The following is a 24,502-nucleotide window of genomic DNA, read 5'->3' as shown; positions in this document are numbered from 1 at the left end:
ATTTACGAAAATACTTCCTAAAAAAATCTTCTGCCACACAGGAACACTGCGCGCCTGTATCCAGGAGTGCGGTGGCTGGGATATTATTCACCAACACTTCAATCTTCGGAAGAGTCAAATTTTTCACCATTACTGTATTTAACTTGAAGGAAGAGGGGTTTTCGTGGCCTTCGGATTTCCGCACCCTCCCGTCAGCAGAAATTCGTTTTAGTTTAAATTATTTTTCATTTCCGTGCTTTTCTTCTTTTTCCACTGGCCTTGAGACTTTTTTCCTGGATTGCTATTGAACTGTGGATGTTCGCCGGCTGTTTTTGAATGCTCGGGTTTCCTTGCCCACTGATTCGCTTTGCTTCCGTAGCCGTGTGCTTCAGTTTGCTGTAGTCTTGGCGCACCAAATTGGTTTCGCTGTTGATAATGGCGTCTTCTTTCAATGTCCGCCGTTCTTCTACTTTCAAACTGGATTGCTAGCATAAAATAACTTTTCCAGTGTAGTCGGATTTCTTAATTCAATAAAGTCTTGCACTTGGGGCAGTAACCTCGGCAAAATCACTTGAATTATCTCAGGATCCGGACGGTTTCCTAACAAGATTTTGAAGACGTGAATTTTTCTTAAAATACAGCTTGAGAGATTTTCGATTCTTTGCTGATATATGCTGAAAAGTTCCGTTTCTAGTTTCGCACGATCCCTTACGACAGGGAAGGCTTTTACTAGGGCAGTCTTGAAATTCTCGTAAGTATAGGTGGGACTTCCTGCTTGACCCAAGAGACTTCTGCCTATACATTTGAACCAATTAAGCGCTTGGCCCCTCAAAGCGCTGGTAGCTAAGGTAACTTTTTGAAATTCGTGCACGGGGTAGAGCATGAAGTGGTCATCCAATTTTTCCAAAAAACTGGTTACCGGTGAGTTTCCATTAAATGTTGCTTCTGGTTTCATCGAAGCGCACATGGTCTGGACGATGTAACCAAATCTTTCCAGGGCGGCAGCTGTCATTTCTGGATTCTGAGCCGCTTCTGCAGGCAGCACAGGTTCTTCTTGAAACTCGGCCATGGTTATTCTTCTTCGTTGGGCGCCACTCTCAGGTTCAATGTTCCGTCTTACTTTCTTCGGGTATATGCAAGGACCTGACTCGGAACAGAGAGCTTACTAAAGCTATGTTCAATAACTGTGGGAAGTAGACAGGATACACAAGAAAGGTATACAAAACACTTTATTTTTCTCTCTTTACAATAATTTCCGTACTTCGGAATACAAAGACCCACTACTTGTGGTCTAAACGTAAGAATATAAAAATATTTAACTAAACTCTAACTTAACTTTGGAATAATAAACGTGGAAGATTGACCTTATATTAACAGGAAGCGTATGTAGTACAGAGAACTGTTAACACTACATATACGTTTAAAAATTATCACGAGGATTAAACCTCTGGCCTGGAAGGCAACCAGCAACTGAGTAAAACTTCTAAGGTAAGCGGCCTGCTTCGACTAACTTCTTCCTCTCTCTCGCTTGGCAAAAAGCCACATCTTAAGTAACGGCGTTCGCTACACAAATTTTGCATAAATAAGTTAACGCTTTTAATTCTGGCCGGAAGTAGAAAATAAGAAGTGATAGTAAAGATTTAAAATAAAATAAACGTTAGTAAAACTTAAGATCCTTACATAGGTGATGCAAAACCATTTGCAGGTATAACTGACGCCAAACCATATGGTTCATTAAATATAGAAAAATTTGAGTGTGTTGGACATATTCAAAAACGAATGGGAATATGGCTACGCAAATTAAAACTTGAAAGAAAAAAAGTAAAATTAAATGACGGTAAAATCTGTCTGGGAAAGGGAGACTAACAGATAAGTTAATAAATGAAATAACTTCGTATTATGGTAATGCGATTAGAGAATATAATGAGTCTGTTAGTGATATCAGAAAAGCCATTTGGGCAATTTACTACCAGAAAATATCGAGTGATGAAAAGCCGATTCATGACGTTTGTCCTACAAATGAAACTACATGGTGCAAATACAATATAGCTAAGCAAAATAAAGCTGATTATAAGCATATAAATTCTGAACCAGTCGCTGTAATGGAGGCAATAAAGCCAGTTTTTATAGATTTGTCACAACCTTCGTTATTGAGACGTTGCCTTGGCGGCAAAACACAAAATAATAATGAATCATTTAATTCCTGAATTTCGAAATTTTGTACAAAGACATGTCGTGCTGGTAGTAGGATAGTTCAAATTGCTGGAAATGAAGCAGTGATTGCTTTTAACGAAATGTCTGTTGGTAGACATTCTGTAATGAATGAGCTACAGCTTTTTAGAAGTAAGTTTTCTATTGAAGGATTTTTACAAATCGATAACAAGAGAATAGATAACGCAGAAAAGAAAGGCTTGTCAGAAACAAAACAACAGCGTAAACTTGAAAGGCAGCAAAAAATGTCAGAAGTGCAGGCCTCCATAAAAATGATGGGGATGTTTATTGTGCTGGTGCGTTTTAATTTGTAAATAAAATTTTAGCAGTTTAGCATACAATTTGAAGTAAGTCGTAAAAGATTTTTTCACACATGTTAAATAATATGTATATTATACAATATAATACATATCATATGCTTAAATGCTTGAGTTTATTTAACTAAAGTGGTTATGTAAAAATAAATTTTTGTGCAAATATGCTACATGTATTTTAATATACGGCTATCACTCTGTCATGGTAATGTATATAGCAAAGTAAATTTAACGTGTTTCATACTAACAAAAGCTTCTGCAATTTATTAGGATTTATACTTTTTAAATGTATTTTGAAAATAAATATACTATGCACTTTATTATTAGAAAGTTATATACTGAAGTATTGGCATTAAAACTCAAATTTCATAAAATACGGTTTTTCGCAGTTGTATACATAGCATTTAAAGTATGCTAAAGTTACATTGTGGAAGAACTATTAAATGTTTTATATGTTTGATATACAGTAATATATTACAGAGAACTTGAGCTAAGACATTTGTCTATAAGTAAATTCTTATTTGTAAGGAAGTTTTAGTTTTATCATTCTTAGTCGATATGTTATACTTCGATGAATGTAGCAGTTTAGCATACAATTTCAAATAAGTCTTAAAGGTTTTTTTCCCACCTATGTTTAAATAATGTTGCATAATATGATACATATCATATGCTTAAATGCTTGAAAGTACTTAACTGATGTGGTTATGTAAAAATAAATTATTTGTTCAAATATGCTACACGTATTTTAATACACGGCTATCATTCTGTCATGGTATTTTATATAGTATGGTAATTTTAATGTGTTTCATATTGACAAAAGCTTATGCAATTTATAAGGATTTATACATTTTAAATATATCATTTTGAAAATAAATATACTATGCACTTTATTATTAGAAAGTTGTATACTGAAATATTTGCATCAAAACTCGATTTTCTTAAAATGCATTTTTTCCCAGTTGTATACATAGCATTTAGAGTATGCTAAAGTTACTCTGTGGAAGAACTATTAAATGATTTATATGTATGATATACAATAATACATTACAGAGAACTTTACCTGAAACATTTGCCTATAAGTAAGTTCCAATTTGTAAGAAAAATTTAGTTGTATTATTGATAGCGTAGAAGTTTCAAATCATTTTTAGTTGATATGTTATACTTTGATGATGGCAGCTTATTTTACATTAATTATGCTTATACCAACTATTGGAAATTATATAATATTACAATATCTCTCAGAAAATAAGCATTTTATATATTTTATAACAAGAGAAGTATTTAAAAAAAATATTTACATTAAAACTTGATTATCTCAAAACATAAATTTTCACTGTTGCGCGCATGATATTTTAAAAACGGTTCTTGGTACACACTTTAAATTTAATGGACTTCTTTATATGAGTATTATCATCGAACTGAACCAAAAAGTATATTGAATATTTTAATAGTCAAAAATTTTACGCATGGAAATATTAAAAATTTTTTATTAAAATGCATTGTATAAATTTCTTAAGATTTTTGGTTAACAGTAGTCTTTAGATGCTATGCAAGCTGTATATTAACTATGAAGTTAAAATATATAACAGAATGTTTTAAATTGTGCACGCAAAGTGGGAGTATTACGTGAACATATAAAAAATTACCTCACAAAGAAGATTAAATTATAAAAACATTTGTGGCAACACAAACTATTTGCTTACTAATTCAGCTGTGCTATGTAGTCAGCTGTAAAAAACTGGAAGTAATAGCTTTAAAAATAAATATGCTATCCCAATTCTTACAACAGGATCATATTCAGAGATTTTGAGGGTTTTAAGGTGTACGAGACCCCTTAAGGTAGTTCAATGGAAAACGTGATGCAACCACTTCGCATTCCCCAATGACTTTAGCTTTGGCACTTACGTTTCAACCGTCACAGGAATGACGGCCTTGATAATTCAACGAAAGAACATATTATTAGTACTCATTTCGTGCTCTTAACGTTCTTAGCATATTTCATAATGCCTTACGGGAAATTTCTGTTTTCAGCTATAATCCTGGAAGGAAAAGTTCTGTTCATGCTGGTTCTATCATCTCGACTTGAGGTTTTGGATGATGGTAAATTACTCATGTATCGATTGTTATACTAAGGGAACTCTATTTTTATGCCTCATGATTGAGAAGTCCATTATTGCCACCAACCATAACCGAAATCTGAAAGGATTTTATGTGGGACTTCTCAATATCTGGCAATCTCTGGCAAATTCCGCTCAACATCCACGATTTGTTTTCCTGACTTCTTGCTGATTAGCAGCATTATCTTCTGTGTCCTAATGTGTTCTGCAGTTCTTTCGTAAGTGTTCATCACCACTGCAGTTCTAGCATACTAAGGTCGCTTTCGTCTGACGTCTGTTCCGCCTCAAGGCAATTACGTAAGTGGGTAGACTGCCTGGACGAGCTGTCACTTGTCCACTAGCTTCTGGGTTGGAGTAGTTCCGATTGGGCAATGGTGTGTGCAAGTTTCTGAAAGGACTGCCACGTTTTTCATGGCGTACACTCTAGGCATTTTTTAAATCCTTGAGATCCACTATTCGCAATTGTTTCTATACCTCAGGTTCCCGTATGCCACCGAGGAAGTATTTCATGGATTGTACTTCACGTATTTCTGTTGAGCAGTCAAAAAAGGAGAGATGGGAGAGCATTTCCATAACAATGGCGAGCTTCTGGATTATTTTGTTGAGCTTCTGCTGTCGAGATATTAACTGCAGCCTTCTGTAGTCTTTTAAACACTTCTTAGTAGAGCTTTCGCGTACCGGGTACAGCATCAAAATCTAGCCTCTGGGTTTCTAGAAGAGTGGGACCGATATCGTCTTCTTCTATTCTCAGAGAAGCTGCGAAATTACAGGTTTGTCTTCGGAATCCTACCCATTTCCATTTGGAGCTATACAGAACTGAGCCTTGTACATATGTCACATGTTTTTTCCATCACACGTGGAAAGCATGACAAAATGGGTCGGAAAACATAGGTACCTATTTAAAGGTATCAGAATCGTCTCCAGTTGTCATTATGAATGTGTTAAAGCTGTCAGATTCTTTGGCGACAACAGCAGAGACTTTGTCATCGATTTGTTGTTCGACATCAGAAACTCTTCCTTTGATTTGTAGTTTGACAGCATTAACTCTTTCTTTGATTTGCTGTTTGACAGCAGAAACAAGTTCTCCAGTTTCTCTAACTCTCCTTTCGACCATGTTATTTCTGCTTTCAAAATCCTCGAAAATCTTCTACTGTTGTCTTTTATTTCTTCTTGACAGGCTTAAGTATCAATTTTGGATAGATTCCATCTTTCCTTGAACTGGTATTATTTCCCCTTTCCCTCTTTTGTTGGACGCATTTATCTCTTCTGTAAAGGAATCAACCTCTCCTTTTATATCTTGCTGGAACGCAGCAAAGACTGTCACAAGCTGCCTCAGATGCTCCTCAATTGTTCTTGTCACTAGCATTCTGTCCTACTTCTAACACCCAAAATTGTTCCTGGCATAAAGGTTCGTAAAGCATGCGGAAGAGCTGGTAGTTTGTTAGAATTTATTTGTCCCGAAAAAACACTAAACAATTCTGGAGTTTTTCGAAAAGTACGAGTAAAAAAATATAATTCCAAAAATATACGAAATATAAAGGAACACTGCTAGTAGTTATCACTTTAAAGTGCTGAGAATGATGAAGAAAATACGATGAAAAGCGAACGTAAAGAGCGAACATAAATCTGTCAATACTCCTTACTCTATGCTGAACTGCAGAGTTCAGAACTGAAGTTCATTCTGGTCTTATCTCATTTTCTCACTCTCCATACCAAAAGCCCGAAACTGACAAAACTGTTGGACGTTCGAAATTTTGGAAGAGAAAACAAATGAAGCCACAAGGAAAAATCTACATGGCTTATAATGATTGTCACATTAAAAAAGGAGTTCTAAAGTATAACGCCAACTAAGGGCGTTACAATAATTTTTAAGCTCCGACCTCTCTCCGTCAAGACATGGAGAAACTACTGATGGTGTGAGTGAGAGAGAAGCAGCTTCAAGGAGGAACCTTAACACAAAGCATCATATGTGAGAAGGCACTATTACGAGTTATTTACGAGCGATTTACGGTTATTTTCTAAAGAAGATCCCACACACTTCTACAAACGTGGAATCGGAAGACCCGTTTAAAGCCAGTCGGGGCTGGTTTGACAACTTTAGGGAAAGGACCGACCTTCACTCCGTCGTCAGGCATGGTGAGGCAGCAAATCCGGATGTAAAGGCAGCTGATGTTTACATCAAAATGTTTTCCGAACAGATAGTAACCAAAGGATACATCCCCCCAGCAAGTCCTCAACTGTGACGAGACAGGGCATTTCTGGAAAAGGATGCCGAATAGAACTTACATAACGGCAGAGGAGAAGATGCCAGGTCACAAACCCATTAAGGATAGATTAAATCTAGCAATTTGCGTCAATGCGAATGGCGACTGTAAAATCAAGCCTCCGTTAGTATACCATTCGGAAAACCCCAGAGGCTTTAAGTCATATAATATTTTAAAAGAAAACCTGCCAGTTATAATTTTAAGAAGATATGTGGAGGGCAAATCCGAAGGCGTGGGACAGAATGAACTTCTTTGTGGAGTGGATAATTCTGGTGTTCTGTTCTGGTGTTGGCCTCGACAATGCCCCTACTCACCCATCAAATCTCGAAGATGATTTACTCGAAGAGTTCAAGTATATAAAATTTCCCTACCTACCACCCAACACCACTCCTATCCTGCAGCCCATGGATCAGCAGGAGATTTCTAATTTTAAGAATTTGTACACCAAGCACATTTTTCGCCGCTGCTTTGTGGTGACAGAGAACACAAACCTTACCATTCGAGAGTTCTGGAAAAACCACTTTAACATCGTGATGTGCCTAAGAATTATTGTTCAGGCCTGGCTGGGTGTTACAACGTCTGCATGGAAGAAGCTGTGGCCTGAGGCTGTAGCTGAAAGAGAATTCGAAGGATTGGAACCCAAAGTGTCAGTGGTAGAGGAGCTTGTTTCTCTGGGAAAATCCATGAGTCTGGAGGTGGAGGAGAGAGATGTGAACGAACTCGTAGAGGAACAGTCTCAGGAGCTGACAACCGAGGAGTTACACGATCTGCATTTGCAGCAGCATACGGTGGTTCAACGAAAAATTAGTTTTGAAGAGGAGCCAGAGATGGAGGAGGTTATCCCTGCAAGAGATATAAAACAGATCTTGAGAATGTGGGATAAAGTTGTAGAGTTCGTGGATAAAAATCACCGCGAAAAAGTTGCAACTAGTCCTAAATCGGAGTTGTTCAACGAAACTTGCCTAACTCGATTACGCAATACCTTGACAGGTAGGAAGAAACAAACCTCCTTGGACAGTTTTTTTAAACGATCTGCGGATGAAAATGAGCAGATCATGACAAAAAGAGCGAAGACCAGTGACAAAAATTAAGCGCTTCCGTAGGCACTTTTTCTTTTAATTATGTTTTTATAGAATATGTATTTGTTATTTATAAATAAAGGTTTCTTCTTGTTTTTGAATAAGAAACTACATTTTTCTTATTCAAAAACACTTAAAAAAACAGCTGAGGTCGTGTTTTGGGAGCTGGAACGGATTAATGGCATTTCGATTACTTTCAATGCGGAAAATTGCTTTGAGATACGAGCAAGGTTACGAAACATATTAAACTCGTTTGTCGAGGAACCACTGTACTTAATTATATAATCGTTAGCAAGCAGATAGTAATAAATAATTTTAAAACTGTGCTGCTATCAATATACAAATTATGTTGACTAGTATAATTAATTTAGAATTATGCGAATACATATAATATAAGATGATGTATGTTACTACAGATACGTGTTAATATAATACATATATAAGTCTGTGCATATATATGAAATCATAATTCTTTTTATACAAGTTAACAGTTAGAATTACTGAACAACCATGAAAGGTTCCCCAAGAATGAAATATGGTGTAACAATGAACACTTAGTTTAGAAATTCGATTCTATTATATATTGTTGTAAAAGTCATTGTAAGAGTGAAAATTCTTCATTCTGCCTTAATGCGATTTTTTGCGTTTAATGCGTTGTTTGGTGATTTTATGATCCCGAATTATATTGATGTGATATATTAATACTGCATTTGTAGACATACGTTTTCTGAGAAACGAGTCAAGGCGATTGATTTTTTGTAAAAATTTTGATTTATCCTTATTTTATTGACGTGCACCAGCACTGAATTGAGAATGGCTTGTGCTATGCTTCGATGGATGAAGAAGCGTTTGTAAGTAATGAATATTATGAACGTTTGAACATATTTAAATGAATAGTATTAAAAGTATATATTTACTTATATCATATACTAATAGTTTGTGGTTAATTTTCATTATAAATCTCATCACAGTTTCATTTCTCATTCTATTGCATTTCTATAGCGGTACATACATTTTGTGGTTTACATATTGTAGATTGCATCAGTTTTGCAGCGCAATTTATTCCTCGGTATGTTACTTGTAGTGTTATTAGAAATTCCATTATTTTTGTATTTTTTCTGCAATTGGTAGTATCTGATTAGGAAATTTATGTTTTATTTCAAGATATATATGAAGTTGGTTATATCAAGTGTTAAATAAACGTTGTTATTCGGGCAATAGCGTTAGCTTTATCGAGATAGATAAATGCAATTCTTATTTCTTAAATACTCAAGATATAAAGACACACTCGAATAGTAGATTCACTCACTTTACGTTTTTTAAGGGTTATATATATACATTAAGGGCGTGTTCAAAACAACCATTGACGAGTAGTCTTGGCGTAATTCGTATTCATACCAAGATTATCCATTTCTCAAGGCAATAATTTTTGTTATTTTTGCTAAACCGTTTACGAAAATATAATTTTCCGAATCCTGAACTCTTATGCATGGAAAGGCAGATATTAAGATATTTGTTTTGCAACTTGATGCAAAATTCGTATTTTTAAAACACTGATGTATATGTTCTTTTTTTAAAATTCTGCCAGTATATAACATTATATAACATTCTTGTGTTATCACCATTTATAGGTGTCGCTTGCTGTACAGCCTGCTGAATACATTTTACTTTCTAGGTATCTACAATTACATCGTGTTGTTTCGGTACGAACAGGGGCGAAGTATTCATCACTTAGATACATTTAAAGATAATTAATTAATTTTTTTCTGATTTTGATATCTATAATATATAGACAGGATTACTGATAAGAAATTTAAGAAAATAGTAAATGAAGAAGTAAATAGAAAAATTTCTTTCAGGTATTGTGAGATGTCAATATAAACTTCATACATTTTACTAGGGGGCTGTTGACAAAGCAAAATCTTTACTATATATGTCTACGAGCTCTACGTATACAGTGTGTTGCTCAAAGTAAACTTCCTGCATTGTGAAGAGTACTACGTGTATGTCGTGATGTGTTCATGCGAAGCTTGTTTCCTCGTATGAGCTCTGCCTCTTCGAACCGAAATTGTCCGTAATCTGCAGCGTCTTGAGTTGTTTATGCAGCTTCTTGAGCTGTTCTGGTATTTCCTGTCGAATCTGACGATGACGCGGACAGTCTTGCATCCTTCGTTTACTTGCGACTTCTTCCCGTCATCGCGCATATTCTTTTGACGTTCCGCTTTCCTAATGGGCCACCGTTTCGCTTCTGCTTACCTTTCCGGAGCACGCAGTGATTCTTGGTTTTCTGAAGGTCTTTTGCGTCTGCTACTAGTTTCTGATACAGTTTGAGCCAGCGAAGTTTCTTGAGTTGTTGCTTGTCTGCTGGAACTCCTATTCGTTTCTTCTTCAGTTTCTTGAATGCGTAACCTTTCTTGTCACTATGCTTGCCTGCTGAGTTTCTAGTTGTATCTTCATTCATTTTTGAAGCATGCAAGTTTTCTTCTACTTGCCTGCTGAGTCTCCTAGTGCTTTTTACTTCATTTTTTATGTAGCTCGCTGTAACATTTGTGCTGTCTTCTTGCGTTCAGACATTTTAGTAAATTGAAAAAAAAATTATGTAACTGTAGTAAAGTAACATTCATCTAAAATATGTTAAATACCTACAGAAGTTTAAACTTCTACTCAGAAAGGAACTATACAATAAAAGAAATTAAATTTTTATAAATAAAATTAGAATAGCATAAAATGCATAGAAACATTTCATTATGAAGAAAATGTATTCATTCTTTCCAAGCAACCAGCTATTCGTAAATAAATTTTTCTTGCCAAGTCAGGAAACAAAGAACTTTGACACTTGGGGTAATACATTTGAAGTTATGATCTCAATAAAAGATCTCAATAAAATCAAAATCTCAATAAAAGAATTAACGTAGCGATAGCATATCGTGTCACGTATCTAAAGGTGAAACATAAAAGTTGCCAAAAGCAGCTATTCATTTAAAATACTGAAATTAACGAAATATTTTTCGACATACAGTGACGTTAAATTTAATCACGTGCTTTCTTCAACTCAGAATATAACCGTAAATAATAACAATAAGTTTCGAGTTTGGCAATACTATTTATTTCATATTTTTTTAACTTAAAAATTTCTCTTAAACAATACGATTTGAGAGTGAGAAGAGCCATCATTTTTCTAAATAAAGCAATTTGATCTCCAGCGCTTTCCGAAATTTTATATAATATCTCGAGTGATAGTCGTAGGAAGATAACAATAGTCTAAAAGTTTTACCAAGAATTTTTGAAATCCGAGGGTACCTCCTTCTGAACTCAAATCTCCCCCCCCCGTTCCGGAGGATATGATGTTACGAAGAAAAAAAAAAAAAAAAAAAAAAACAAAGAGGCAAAATCCCACATATATTTAAACTGCTGACTCCTGTTTACAATATTCAATTTCCTTTAAAAACATTAAGCTTCATTTAAGTAAAAGGAAAATAAATTCACACATTTTCCCTAGCTTTCAAGCTTTTATTGTATTTTTAAATATTCTTTTTGTCACTGTTGCGCAAGTTTTCCGCGGCGTCATTAGGAGCCGTAGGTCGAAAACATATAAGAATCATTGCTGTAAATAATGATCATATGATAAATTGCATACATATGCGATTCTTTTGATTAGAATTTGAGTACAATTCTTTATACATCAGCTACTATGCCCCTTTATGTAACGACAAGGATTATTTTCAATGATTATCCGATGAGAATGATTCTTTACAATGATTATTTGATGACAATGATCATTTGCAAAGAATATTAAAGCCGATGACTACGATTACTTAAATAGAATAGGCATGTCATTCGATGACAACGATTATTTCCAAAGAATCTTCGATCACGTCACTATTGTATATCGCTATACTTCTGGGTTTGGGGGGTTGTGTATTATACTACGGCCCTGTAATTAAGCGTTTTAAATGACATCAAAAACGTTAGTAAAACTTAGGATCCTTACATACTATCCGCCAGAGTTAATTAGTTTGAAACTGAGGTCTAAAACGACCTTGTTGAAAACTTTTAGCTCTAGAATCTAACGCGAGGCCAATCTTTTACAAACATTTCTCTCTAGAAACTAGATATTAAAAAGTCGTTTTTACATTATCATCTCTATGGACAAGTATTTTCATCTCTACTGCATCTATACACAGGAGTTTCTTAGTTGAAATCTGGTTCCTTATGGAAGGAAAACTAGTTTAATGAAATGTTACAGAATCAAATGGCAAGTAACATGAATATTTATATTTCTCCTTTAAAATTCTTATTTCATTCATGACGTTATTTAATTATCTCCCCGTGCTCTCTGACTTGTGTTGTAAAGAAAAACACCAAACACGAGCGTGTCTATGTACAAGTGTTCAACACTACCGCCTGCAATCAAAACACTAACGTCTTAAAATTCAACATAACAAAACCTCAGAACACACCTTATATTCATCTCTAAACCCTGAGCTACAATTCTGAAAAGTGGCTAACTCTGAAGTGTAGCGTCAGAGAGCCTAACTACATTCATTCAACCTTTATCACATATTCACAATAATTTGCTCTTTTTACAGTCACACGAATAAGTTAAAATTTTTGGCATTACTCTAATATTTTTACTTTTAACATATCACAATATTTCTTAACTTTTAAGATAACAGTTCACATTGTATATAAGGACATATTAACATGCCGTTAATTTTACGCATTTTAAAACATACATTAGTAGTACATTGTTAACTTCTATTCTTTTCCAAGCAAGTGCCAATTCTTCTGCATTGAAATTCTACATTTCAAAAGTCTTTCAGATTAAAACTTCTTTCTTGCCAGAATCTTTTAAATAAAATTTTATACAATAATTTTTACAATTTTCTTAAGGTACCTTTCTCAAAGATTATCAATGCTTTTTCAATATTCAAGTATTTACACATACCTATTATACATTAATTTTAGTTTTACTCGCGAGTAACTGAAAAACAATACCAAAATAGGTAACAACTCCTTTCTCGCCTTTTTGGCGATAAAGGTAGGCCTCACATGAGGTAAAAATTCTTGAATTCTGCCACTTGCAGTAAGATTGAAAAATTAACTTACGGTTTCAAAGTAACATAAAGTTTTACTTATCTTTGTGATATTCAGACATCCTTTTTTCTGCCCAGTCCTGGAAGGTAGCGAAGACTACGGTCTGGTTGATCTTCCTTCTTGTGCGGGTTCGCCCTTCGGTTCCTTCCTCCATGAGCTTTCTTTTTCTTCCAGTTCGGTCACCCTTGAAGACCTTTTTTTTAGCATCTGCCTGTGGTCTCGGCCGTTTGATGGCAGCTGGTCTTGGCGGAACCGGGACAACTGTCTCTCGTTGTTGCCTGGATCTCGTTGCTGGCTGTTCAAATTTTTCTTGCGTCTTTGCATCTGCAGCTGGTCTTCCTTCATCAATTCGTCGACATTTGCTGCGTAGACTCCTATCCGATGGGTAGATCTTCTGTTTTGGAGCCGTGTTATAGTTGCTGTCATTTCTCCTGGCTTTCTTTGCATTAGTCGTACTTGTCCCTTCTTCATTCTGGGGGTGGTCGTGCTCTCTCTTCTCTGGTCGGTGGAACGACTTCTTTTTCTTGTTACCTTCAGTTTTCCAACGGGGGAACTTTCTTTTCAATTGCTCCTGTCTACTAATGGCTTGCCCTTGGGATTGTCGTTGTTCCACCTCTGGAGCTTGTGCCTGCCGTGCCGGATCCTGCAAAAGATCTTGAAATATTGGCATTTTATTACGATTAGAAAATGGTTTTATCTGGTCTACGTTTGCGTGCAGGTTTCACCATTCCTGGCTTTTAACACCACTAAGCCTGAGTTACTTTTTCTATGACATATGATCCTTCAAATCGTGGATAAAATTTAGCAGTTTTATCTTCTGGTGCTGAAGAAAGTGAATGCTTAATTTTTAACACTTCATGTCCTACTTTATAAGTTACTCCCCGTCGTTTCATATCATAATAAAGCTTCTGTTTTCTCTGTGCTACTTCAGTGTTCTTTTTTGCTTTTTTAATTTATTTTTCTATATTGCCCATTTTAAATTCTGGAGCTCTTTGTTGAACATAAAATAATTTATCTAACGGCGTTATAATCTTTCTGCCTAAAAATAACTCAGCAGGAGTTTTCCCGTCGTATCATGTTTTGCGGTTCTAAGGGAGAAACCTAATTCATTGACATAGTTAACCCAGCTTTTATGAAAATTTTTAACATAACTACGGACAATTTTCATTATATTTCTATTGACCCGTTCCGCTATATTTGATTGCGGCCGATACGGGACCATTTTTAAATGACGTATGCCCAGTTTTTGGCACATGTCTTCAAATATATTACTTACAAATTGAGGACCATTATCCGATATTACTTTTAGGGGCGCCCCGTATTTTAAAATATATTTATTTAAAATAGAATCAGTAACTAATTTCGCGGAGGCTCGTTTTAAGGTAAAAATTTCGTACTAAAATGATCAACCATAACAAGGAGATAGCGACTTTTATTTAACTGACTTTTTGGGAAAGGGCCCAATAAATCGATGCCAATTATTTCATTCGGAAATTCCGATTTAATACTATTTAGAAACCCGGCCGGGCGGAAATTAATATAATTAACTGCTTGACATGTTGGGCAGGACTGGACATACGCCCTTGTTAACTTTTGCAGCTCAGGAAAATAAACTGCTTCGCGTACGCGTTGGATGGTTTTTCGAATACCAGCATGAGAAGCTAAAGCGGAGTCGTGTAACTCCTGCAGTACGTTTAATCTAAGACTAGCTGGGATAACAGGTCGAAATTCGTTGTTGGAATTCGTAGTTTTTGTATAAAATAATAGACCATCTATTAGTTCGTAATGGGCCGCCCTATTTCTTATCGCCACAATATATTGGTGGCTAAAATTTTCAGGATCCTTTAAATAATCATAAATATTTTTAAATTCAGGATCCTTACTCAGTTCGGTTATCACAGTTTCTCGGGAATGTAACTTACATGCTGTGAGCATTGCCACCTTTACAGTATTAACTTCTTCATCTATTTTTATTCTGGATAGGGCATCTGCTACGATATTTTCCTTTCCGGGGCGTGTGCTTAATTACCAGATTATACTCTTGTAACTTTAGTGCCCATTTTATTAACCTTGTGGATAAGTTTTTCCCTGAGTACAATCTAGTTCCCGCCGCATGATCAGAATACACTGTTATTGGACCTTTCGAAAATAGACTCGGAACTTTTGCACTGCTAACAGAACTGCCAGTGCCTCTCTCTCAGTCGCGGAATAATTTTTTTGTGTTTGATTTAAAGTTCTACTAAAAAATGCCACGGGCTGCTGATTTTGCGAAAGTACCGCTCCTAGCGCATAATCCGAAGCATCCACTGAAATTTCTAAATTCTCATCGTTTTCAGGAAATTTCAAAACAGGGGCTTGCGTTAATGCTTGCTTTAATTTCTCGAAAGCACTATTGGCTTCGGCCGTGGACGAGAAAATTGCCTTTTTCCTTTTTAATTTTAACAATGGTTCAACAATAGCTGCAAAATCTTTTATAAAACTCTAACTTCAATCTTTGGAAGAGTCAAATTTTTCACAATAACTGTATTTAACTTGAAGAAAGAGGGCTTTTCTTGGCCTTCGGATTTCCGCACCCTCCCGTCAGCAGAAATCCGTTTTAGTTTAATTTTCTTTCTTCCTTTCCATGCCTTCCTTGTTTTTCCGCTGGCCTTCAGACTTTTTTTCTGGCTTACTATTGAACTGTCGACGTTCGCCGGTTGTTTTTGGATACTCAGGTTTCCTTGCCCTCTGATTCGATTTGCTTCCGTAGCCGTGTTCTTGCCTTTGCTGTGGTCTTGGCGCACCAAATTGGCTTCGTTGCTCAAACTGGCGTCTTCATTCGATGTCCGCCGTTCTTCTATTTTCAAACTGGATTGTTAGCTCAAATAACTTTTCCAGTGTAGTCGGATTCCTTAATTAAATAAAGTCTTGTACTTGGGGAACTAAACTCGGCAAAATCACTTGAATTATCTCAGGATCCGGACGGTTTCCATACAAGAGTTCAAAGACGTGAATTTTTCTTAAAATAAAGGTGGAAAGATTTTCGATTCGTTGCTGGTATATGCTGAAGAGTTCCGTTTCTAAACTTGCACGATCTCTTACGACAGGGAAGGGTTTTACTAAGGCAGTCTTAAAATTTTCGTAAGTATAGGTGGGACTTCCCGCTTGACCCAAGAGGCTTCTGCCTATACATTTGAACCAATTAAGCGCTTGGCCCCTCAAAGCGCTGGTAGCTAAGGTGACTTTATGGAACTCATGGACTGGATACAGCATGAAGTGGTCATCCAATTTTTCCAAAAAACTGGTTACCGGTGAGTTTCCATTAAATGTTGCTTCTGGTTTCATCGATGCGCGCATGGTCTGTACGATGTACCCAAATCCTTCCAGGGCGGCAGCTGGCATTTCTGGATTCTGAGTCGCTTCTGCAGGCACCACAGGTTCTTCTTGAAACTCGGCCATGGTTATTCTTCTTCGTCGGGCGCCACTATCAGGACTTGTATTCCTCTTTACTTGCTTTGGAAACATGAACTATCCTGACTCGGAACAGGGAGCTTACTCAAGCTATGTTTACTAAATTACGTGATTCAAATCTTATTTATTGCAACAACTTAAACTGTTATGACACTTTCAATTGCACAAGAGGCCCTTGCTTTTACAACTGCATTTATTTGCGGAACACTTCCTTTTGCAATAACAGTGTGTACATATACTCCTCTCTTTTCAATCTACACCAGAGCATATCTGTGATTGTCGACATACACCGGTGAGGGTCCGAATGTAGAAGAATGTAATGCAATATTCGATCTTTCACCGACGTATTTGGTGAATGTTAACATTCTTTAATTTCGGTCTTTCGAGGTAACATATTTTTATACGATTATATACATATACATATATATATATATATATATATATATATAATATATATAACACTTTAAATTGCACAAGAGGCCCTTGCTTTTACAACTGCATTTATTTGTGGAACACTTCCTTTTGCAATAACAATGTGTACATATACTCCGCTCTTTTCAATCTACACCAGAGCATATCTGTGATTATCGAAGTACACCGGTGAGGGTCCGAATGTAGAAGAATGTAATGCAATATTTGATCTTTCACCGACGTATTTGGTGAATGTTGACATTCTCCGGTGAATGTCGATATTCTCCAATTTCGGTCTTTCATGGTAACATATGTTTATAAGATTATATATATATATATATATATCGTGTATATATATTGTTTATATATATATATATATAATCGTTTATTGCAATGCATTGTCGGAAACGCTTTCCTGACCCATAGTGACGAGAGACAACACAAGAAAAATATGGTACGAACATTGTAAAGATATTTTTTTTATTTTCCTTAGCGCAGCGGAAACCAAGAAATAAGAACAAAAGCAGGGGATCGCCATCAAAGAAAGTATTCGAAAGTTCCTTCGGAACGTATCCTAAACATGGGTTTGGTAGAGATAGTCCAGTGCATTGTTCAGCAAGATCACGAGAACTAACTTGCATTATCAGTTCGTCTCGGGGTACTTCAACACATAAGTGCACGAAACCCCAGTTAGAAGTCCAACAGGAACTTGTGGCACATATTGTGGCAGGTGCTGGTAAAGTCCTGGGGATGCACGGTATTTTCCAGAGCATCTCATGTTGGATGTACGAGAGATGGGATACCCGTAACAGGGTGCAGGTCGTAATTTCGAACACCTTTTTTGAGGTCCATAAGTGTCTAATTTTGTTCCTACTTTTTAATTTCTCTTGTGCTAAGCGTAACTGGTGTCCGATCTTTCTTGTGTTTTGTGTTGTTTGCACCGGCCAGGAAAGTGTTTTCGGCCATGTTTTGCCATTTAATTTTTCGTCATCGTCGTCTCTCTCATATATGTGTATAATTACATATGACTCAAGTGTTGCTACTATATGATGACATTTACAAACACGGTGTTTAAAATGCTACATATTCCCATCCGAAAATATCTTTTTCTTTTCCTCTTGCCCTTCAAATAAGATATATGTGTCCTTCATTGCAAAATTACCTGGAAGTTTAATTTTTCTTTTTTCGAGGACAATGGAGAGCATATTTCAGTATAGGCAGCTGTCAATATTCAAACATCAAATTGTAAAAGCCATTAAAGTGTGGCCGAAATGATCAGAAGGGCTAAATTCGCATAAGGGTTTAGGAAATACATTTTGAATGATTTTGTAAATTTTCCTTCAATAAATTTAATGCAACAGGCAAAAGAAATTACAGGGAACAATAAATATAGGAGAAAACAGGTATGTCTTTTCCTAATTTACTTTGATTTGATTGATTTCTTTCTTTCTTCCTGTATAAATAAATAAACTTTAAGAATGCAACTGAAGAATGAGAATAAAAGTTTCAATTGAAACAAATGGTGGCAAAAATCCTAGTGCGGCTCTGATGGACTACGAAAAAGACCAGCAATATGATCCGAATTTTGAATAACGAGAGAAAATTTGAAATCTGTGCAGCCAGCGATGCAAAGAGACTCGTTAAAATACAGGTTTGGCTGATTCAGAAAGAACGTTACGTGTATATCATCTAAAATGCTTTTTCCATCCTTTGTTTGTAGTTGTTTCCCTTTTCATTTCAGTTTCCTTTTTTCCTCCTATTTTGCAATTTTCGTCATTGTTTCCCTCTGTTTTTAAGCCACCTGTTTATTATTTCTGTTATTATTATTGCAACTTATGTAAAAATTAAGTAAGGAAAAGTAAGGCACTGAAACTTTGCAAGTTATTACGCTCTACGTGAGATTCATGGAGGCCGCTTATTGCATACAAATAACGCAAAATACTTTAACTTATCTGCTTGGCTTTAGGTCAGAACAACGAAAACAACAAATTCACCCTTTGGAGAAAACAATTCTGCCAGGCAATAATCTACGGGGAGTTTTTTCCCTATGAAACTGAGCCAAAAGTGTTATATAGTATCTAAATATGGAAGTGTTGTACATGTTAAACGTGATCGTCATTGCATTACTTTCACTATTTTACTAATGAAATAAAGATATACCGATTTTTTTGTAGATTGGAAAATCCTCCTTGTGATCATGAAAAGGAGCAAAAACTGGAAAACGAGAAAGAACTGGAAAACGAGAAGGAACTGGAAAAGAAGCGAGAACCGGAAAAGATGCAAAAACTGGAAAAGAATCAAAAACTGAATAAAAAGGAAGAACAGGAAAAGAAGGAGAAACTGGAAAAGAAGCAAGAACTCAAAAACAAGAGAAAACTGGAAATGACACAAAAACTAGAAAAGAAGCAAGAACTGAAAAAGAAACAAAAGCTGGAAGAGATACAAAAACTAGAAAAGAAGCAGGAACAGGAAAAGATACAAGAATTAGAACAGAAGCAAGAACTGAAAAAGAAGCAAAAATTGGAAAAGAAGCAAGAAATGAAAATGAAACAAGAGCAGAAAAAGAAGCAAAAACTGGAAAAGAAGGAAGAACTGAAAAACAAACAAAAACTGGAAAAGCAACAGAAACTAGAAAAGAAGAAAGAACTGGAAAAGAAGCAATTACTGGAATGGATTCAAAAACTAGAAAAGAAAGAAGAACTGAAAAAGAAGAAAATACGGGAAGGAATACAAAAACTAGAAAAGAAAGAAGAACTGAAAATGGAGAAACATATTGAAGAGATGCTAAAACAAGCACACAAAAATGAACTGGAAAGGCAAAAGTTGAGGGAAAAATTGCAAAAACCAAAAAAGAGAGACCTGAAAATGAAGAAGGAACTTGAAAAAATGCAAAAACTGGAAAAGAAGCAAGAGCCGGAAAAGATGCCAGAAATGGAAAATATAGAGGAGTCTGAAAAGACGCAATACCTGGAAAAGAAGCAAAAAACGGAAAAGATTCCAAATCTGAAAGACAAGCTGGAACCGGAAAAGAACTGTCAAACCCGAAAAGGAAACCGGTTGAACTGCGAAAAGAGCCAGAACTGGATACCGACTGTAGAACGATTGATTTAATAACCAAACGAAGCAACACCCGGAAAAGAAAAATAGAACAAATAACTCATATACCTGCTTCATTTTACCAAAATTTATTAACAACAACATTTTTATTATCAAGAACTTTATGGTGTTCTTAGTATATGGACGGCATTTGATAATATTTTGCTCGGTAAGTGTAACTACTGATATATTATAAGCTAGTAATTAGTCATGCTAACTTTAAGATACCAGTATTATTTTAGCAGCAACTAAGTACACTCTTTCGTAGTTCAGATCTATGTTTTCAGTGCCTTTCATGGCTGCGAGGTCTTCCGGTTTTACCTGGAAAGTCACAGTTTATTGACTTTTTTAACACATAGCTTTACACATGACAATATTTTTCAACAATAAATTTATGTTGTGCTACTGGCTTTAAATTGTGCAAATAAATATTGCACGGCATATCTTTCATAATTGAACTCATGAAATTAATTTATACAAATTTCATTTTAAAATTTGTTTGACCCTGAGCTGTCTTATCCAACTGCAGATATTCATAGAACTTTATATCAAGGTTCAAAGAAACGTTCAAAAAGGAATGTTTATCCACTTTTAATTATGTGTTAATCAGCATGATTTGCATTACTAAGATTGTAATTCTAAACAAATTAAAAGCTATTGTAGTATGTACATTAGCTTTTCATTTGCTTTCACCTTGTTTAAATTCAGTGTGACATACCACAGTTTCCGTCTCTACTCAGGATTTTTTCAGTGTAAAAATTCAAGATTACAAATTGAAATGAGCGAAAGAAATAACTTTTAAAATGTGTGTATACATTACATCAGAATCATAATATAATTAGATAAATAAACTGAATAATATGTTATAAAGCGAATTTATATCAATTTCGATTTCTTTCAAAATAGAAATTCCTTCGCACCTCATAAATCTCACAGAAACTCTCGGTTTGTGATTCGTGAGCTTTAGTTTTTTATATTTGGAATTTGGCAGCAATATGATTCACTGTTACGATGCAAATTCTTGCTCACAAATTGGTTATCTAACTAGAAAATGGTATAATTAAAATAAAATGAATATTATTAGATGGAAATGTTGGTTTCCTTTGCGTTTATCTGAATGGTATCGTATATATAAACCTGTTGGAGACGTTTTTTTCCCACACATCGAATAGAGACACATAGTCACATAGTACAAATAATATGAATACAAGAATATAGTGTAAGATGATGCTCTACCACATTTCTCTATTACTTAAGACTGCGAAAGATTTGTTAAAGCATTACAGGATCATACTCTGATGGATCTCGCCGTTCTGTTTCATTTTCTGCCCTCGAAAACACATTATCTTAGTACAATAGATTACTTTTGAAGGAATGGATTATTTGAAAACATTGTAACTGTAAGAATTATTCTCTGACGTTATTACTGAAAAAGCGGCTGAGAGCATAATCTTTGGCTATGCTCTTTAAGCTGTATTAAAACCATTTTGAAATGTAAGGCCTACAAACTGAAACGTAAATTTATCTTATTTCTGTACTATTCATTAGAGTTATATACATTCCCATCAATAGATACTGAATGGCTAAATATTCTGCTTACCCAAATCAGTTATTTTTTTTCTCTCTTCTTTTTCTTAATTTTAATTAGTCCGGAAAGTAAAGCTATAGAGAATTTCACTTCTTCATTAGAAATCTGATTTAGAATTTTGTTTTCGGAGATAAAAGTTTGAATTCTTTATCCCTTTTCTAAACACAAAGATTGAAAAACGTAACATCGAAATTTTGAAAACATTTATACACTAATAGAAGGGAAAAAAAACAGAATATAATGCTTCAGCAAGCATGTAAATATCTCTATCACTTAAGTTTCAGCTATGTTTGCTATAGTATATTCAGGCGTATAAGGCGCACTTTTAAAAGAAAATGCAAGATTGAAATTTATGGGTACGCGCTGTACGCCAGCTATAAAAATGTTATGTTTAGAAATATGGAAAAAGTGATTAGAATTAGATAAAATTAGATTTCTGCGTGTAATTAAATGCTTTTTATTTAAGAGAAATAACATAGTTTATGTACTTAAAAATTTTCGTTATCGGATTCTGTTTCATTTTCACCTTCACCTCTGATCCATACTTGCATAGACAGATCCAAGTTCCTCATATACGTCTCAATCTATAACTTCAAGCACATCATCGAATTCTGTTTCAGTTTTGCCGTAACTTTTACTCTGATCCACACATAAATAATCATCTTTCGTTGCATCTAGACCGTCAGATATACCACATAAATTAAACGGGTTTAATTTTATTCCGTGATTTTATTATCTACTGACACACTATTTATGCACTGACATGACGTATTTGGTCTCCATTTGTAATTAGTTTTTTCACCTTCACTTTTGTTCGAGTATTCCACTAACGTTTAAAATATTCTATCGATGATTTATTGACATATATGTCTAATATATGAACTAATGGCAATAATCCGCCTGGATAAACTGTCATATCTGTATAACACTCTTTCAACAACATATTTGTGCTATCCGTTAGATGGAGGCTGAGCATGTTCCCAAAGTATTAGACCTTCTTGATTATCTGAGGCAAAAGGAAGCTTTTGCCAAATATTTCTTATCCACAGTTTCACAACATTTTTCTCCGCCGATCATTTCTCGTGAATACGGATGAAAACACTTTCGGGAAACTGCACTTCAGCAAAGTCTTTCTTTTCAAGATATCGATGAGCTTTTAATTTCGCACGGTCGGCTAAGCAGGAGATCAGTACGGTGAGTTGAGATTTCTCGTTGGCCTATTGTTTCTATGTTAACCGTTATTTTTCTTTCATATCATTGTTTATTTATCTCCTACCGTATCAAAACTACTGGAAAGACATCAATATTTGCAACACCTGATAGTAATTAAATTTTTCCATATTTTTAAAAACTCATCAAAGTTTTATCTCTATATTTTCGAAGCCTTTGAAAAAATTTTATCTCTTTTTCTCGGAGAACTGAATTATTCCGTGAAGTAAATCGAATACACAACCTCAGTTTGCTTTAGAGTTTTCACTTCCATTTGCACTCGTTTTTTCTATTTTTAAGGCAAAGAAACGTACGCTGTTTCTTCTTACAATTAATCCATTCTAGTGATGATGGGGATTTTCTACAATGCAGTTTCCAACACTTTCGCCGACGGTAAGCTATTTCATTACTTCTTTATGCAATACACATTTATTCTTTGGCGCAATAATCATTGTAAAATTTCATGCCTCTTCCACTCGTGTACGAAGCATTCACGAAAACCATCCTGCATGATTTCCATTTTCTTTCGCAAACTGAATGACTTAACATTTGAAACTTGCATAGTGTTTGTTTCGTTCGGCGAAAGCCATAACTACTGGTGAAGAAAGCACTGGATGAACTACACTTCACTAAAATCAAATGTGATATCGTTAAGTCTTTGATGTTGACATCAGAACCACGGCTTCAAATGACTACAGAAAGAAGAAACATGACTCCTAATTCCGCAAATTCACTTTGGTCGAAAGTGCACTCTTATCCAAATGATGTTCCTTATTTCTCGAAGTCCTAGAATAACATTCTCTTCCACATCCAGAATGAATACAAATCACCTCCTACCTTGAAGAAATATTTTCCCCGATAATCATTTCTCCTGCGCACCACCTTATCGCTTGCCAAACTGCAATGTTTCCGCAATTGACATATTTGCTCGTGTTTCCTAAGGTATGAAATAATCAAGAAGAGCTGTTGCGAGATATGATGTTTTTGGTATTGCCAAACCACCATGTGTATTTTATTGCTTTCTTTATTTACTAAAGACCTGATGCATTGTAATTAAGCGATATAAGAACTTGATTTATATGCGATTACGTTTTCTTATACAAAATGTTCCAACAAGGTGCTTATGGGTTGTAATTTCATTTATTCAAAACTCAGTCTAGTTATATTTATAAAATTTTCAATAGCAAACGAAAGTTTTAAGAAAACAGTTTAAACGTTTTGGGTCAAGATACTTTTCAAAAAAAGTCTAATCCAAGAATTATTTATATGAGAAATTTTATGTAAAAACAAATGGCGCACATTTTTACGTTTGAAATTTACTGGCATATTCCATGCCAAATTTAGTAAGAGATTTCAGGTTTTTACCAGCTATAGGAAGTCAAGGATTTCTAGAATAATTTACAAAGTCAAGGACGAGTTCTGTCTATTGTTAATTGGTATTTTCATTTCCAAAATAGAACATTGAAAATTAAATTTTGAGAGAAGTCTTTTTAATTTTTTTGGCACGCTGCATAATGAGTTCATTTCAAAAAAGCTGAAAATAAAAGTATCAGTTTTCTACATTTTACTAATTATTCTTTCCTCCAATACCTAGACTTCATTTCGGAAACTTTCCTTTTGGTTATAAGAAATAAATCACAAAACAATTGACTGATGTCAAACGAAATCAGACGGAGATACTTATGTT

At 35.0% G+C, this 24,502-nt stretch overlaps 1 protein-coding gene across 9 annotated transcripts in view; it reads left to right on the top strand.

Moving 5' to 3' along the window:
• The window catches only part of LOC146995185 (uncharacterized), a 428,660-nt gene that overhangs the window by 398,871 nt on the left and 5,287 nt on the right, over window positions 1-24,502 (top strand). For 6 of the 9 annotated variants that reach the window (XM_085825823.1, XM_085825822.1, XM_085825824.1 and 3 more), the window contains one exon: window positions 19,097-20,680. The exons of 1 other annotated variant lie outside the window; for it this stretch is intronic. In XM_085825823.1, coding sequence (XP_085681949.1) covers window positions 19,200-20,033 — 834 coding nt within the window. In that variant the 5' untranslated portion in view covers window positions 19,097-19,199 and the 3' untranslated portion in view covers window positions 20,034-20,680. Of the gene's footprint in view, window positions 1-19,096; window positions 20,701-24,502 lie in introns of those variants that run through there. 2 more of the 9 variants (XM_085825828.1, XM_085825831.1) reach the window with 2 other exon arrangements.

Source organism: Stegodyphus dumicola, chromosome 10 (genome assembly GCF_044657685.1).
Source record: "Stegodyphus dumicola isolate Sdum_Otavi_A_Nest chromosome 10, ASM4465768v1".
NCBI classification, from domain to species: Eukaryota; Metazoa; Arthropoda; class Arachnida; order Araneae; family Eresidae; genus Stegodyphus; species Stegodyphus dumicola.
The sequence above is the reverse complement of the archived record's forward strand: the minus strand, read 5'-3'. Positions and strand labels throughout refer to the sequence as shown.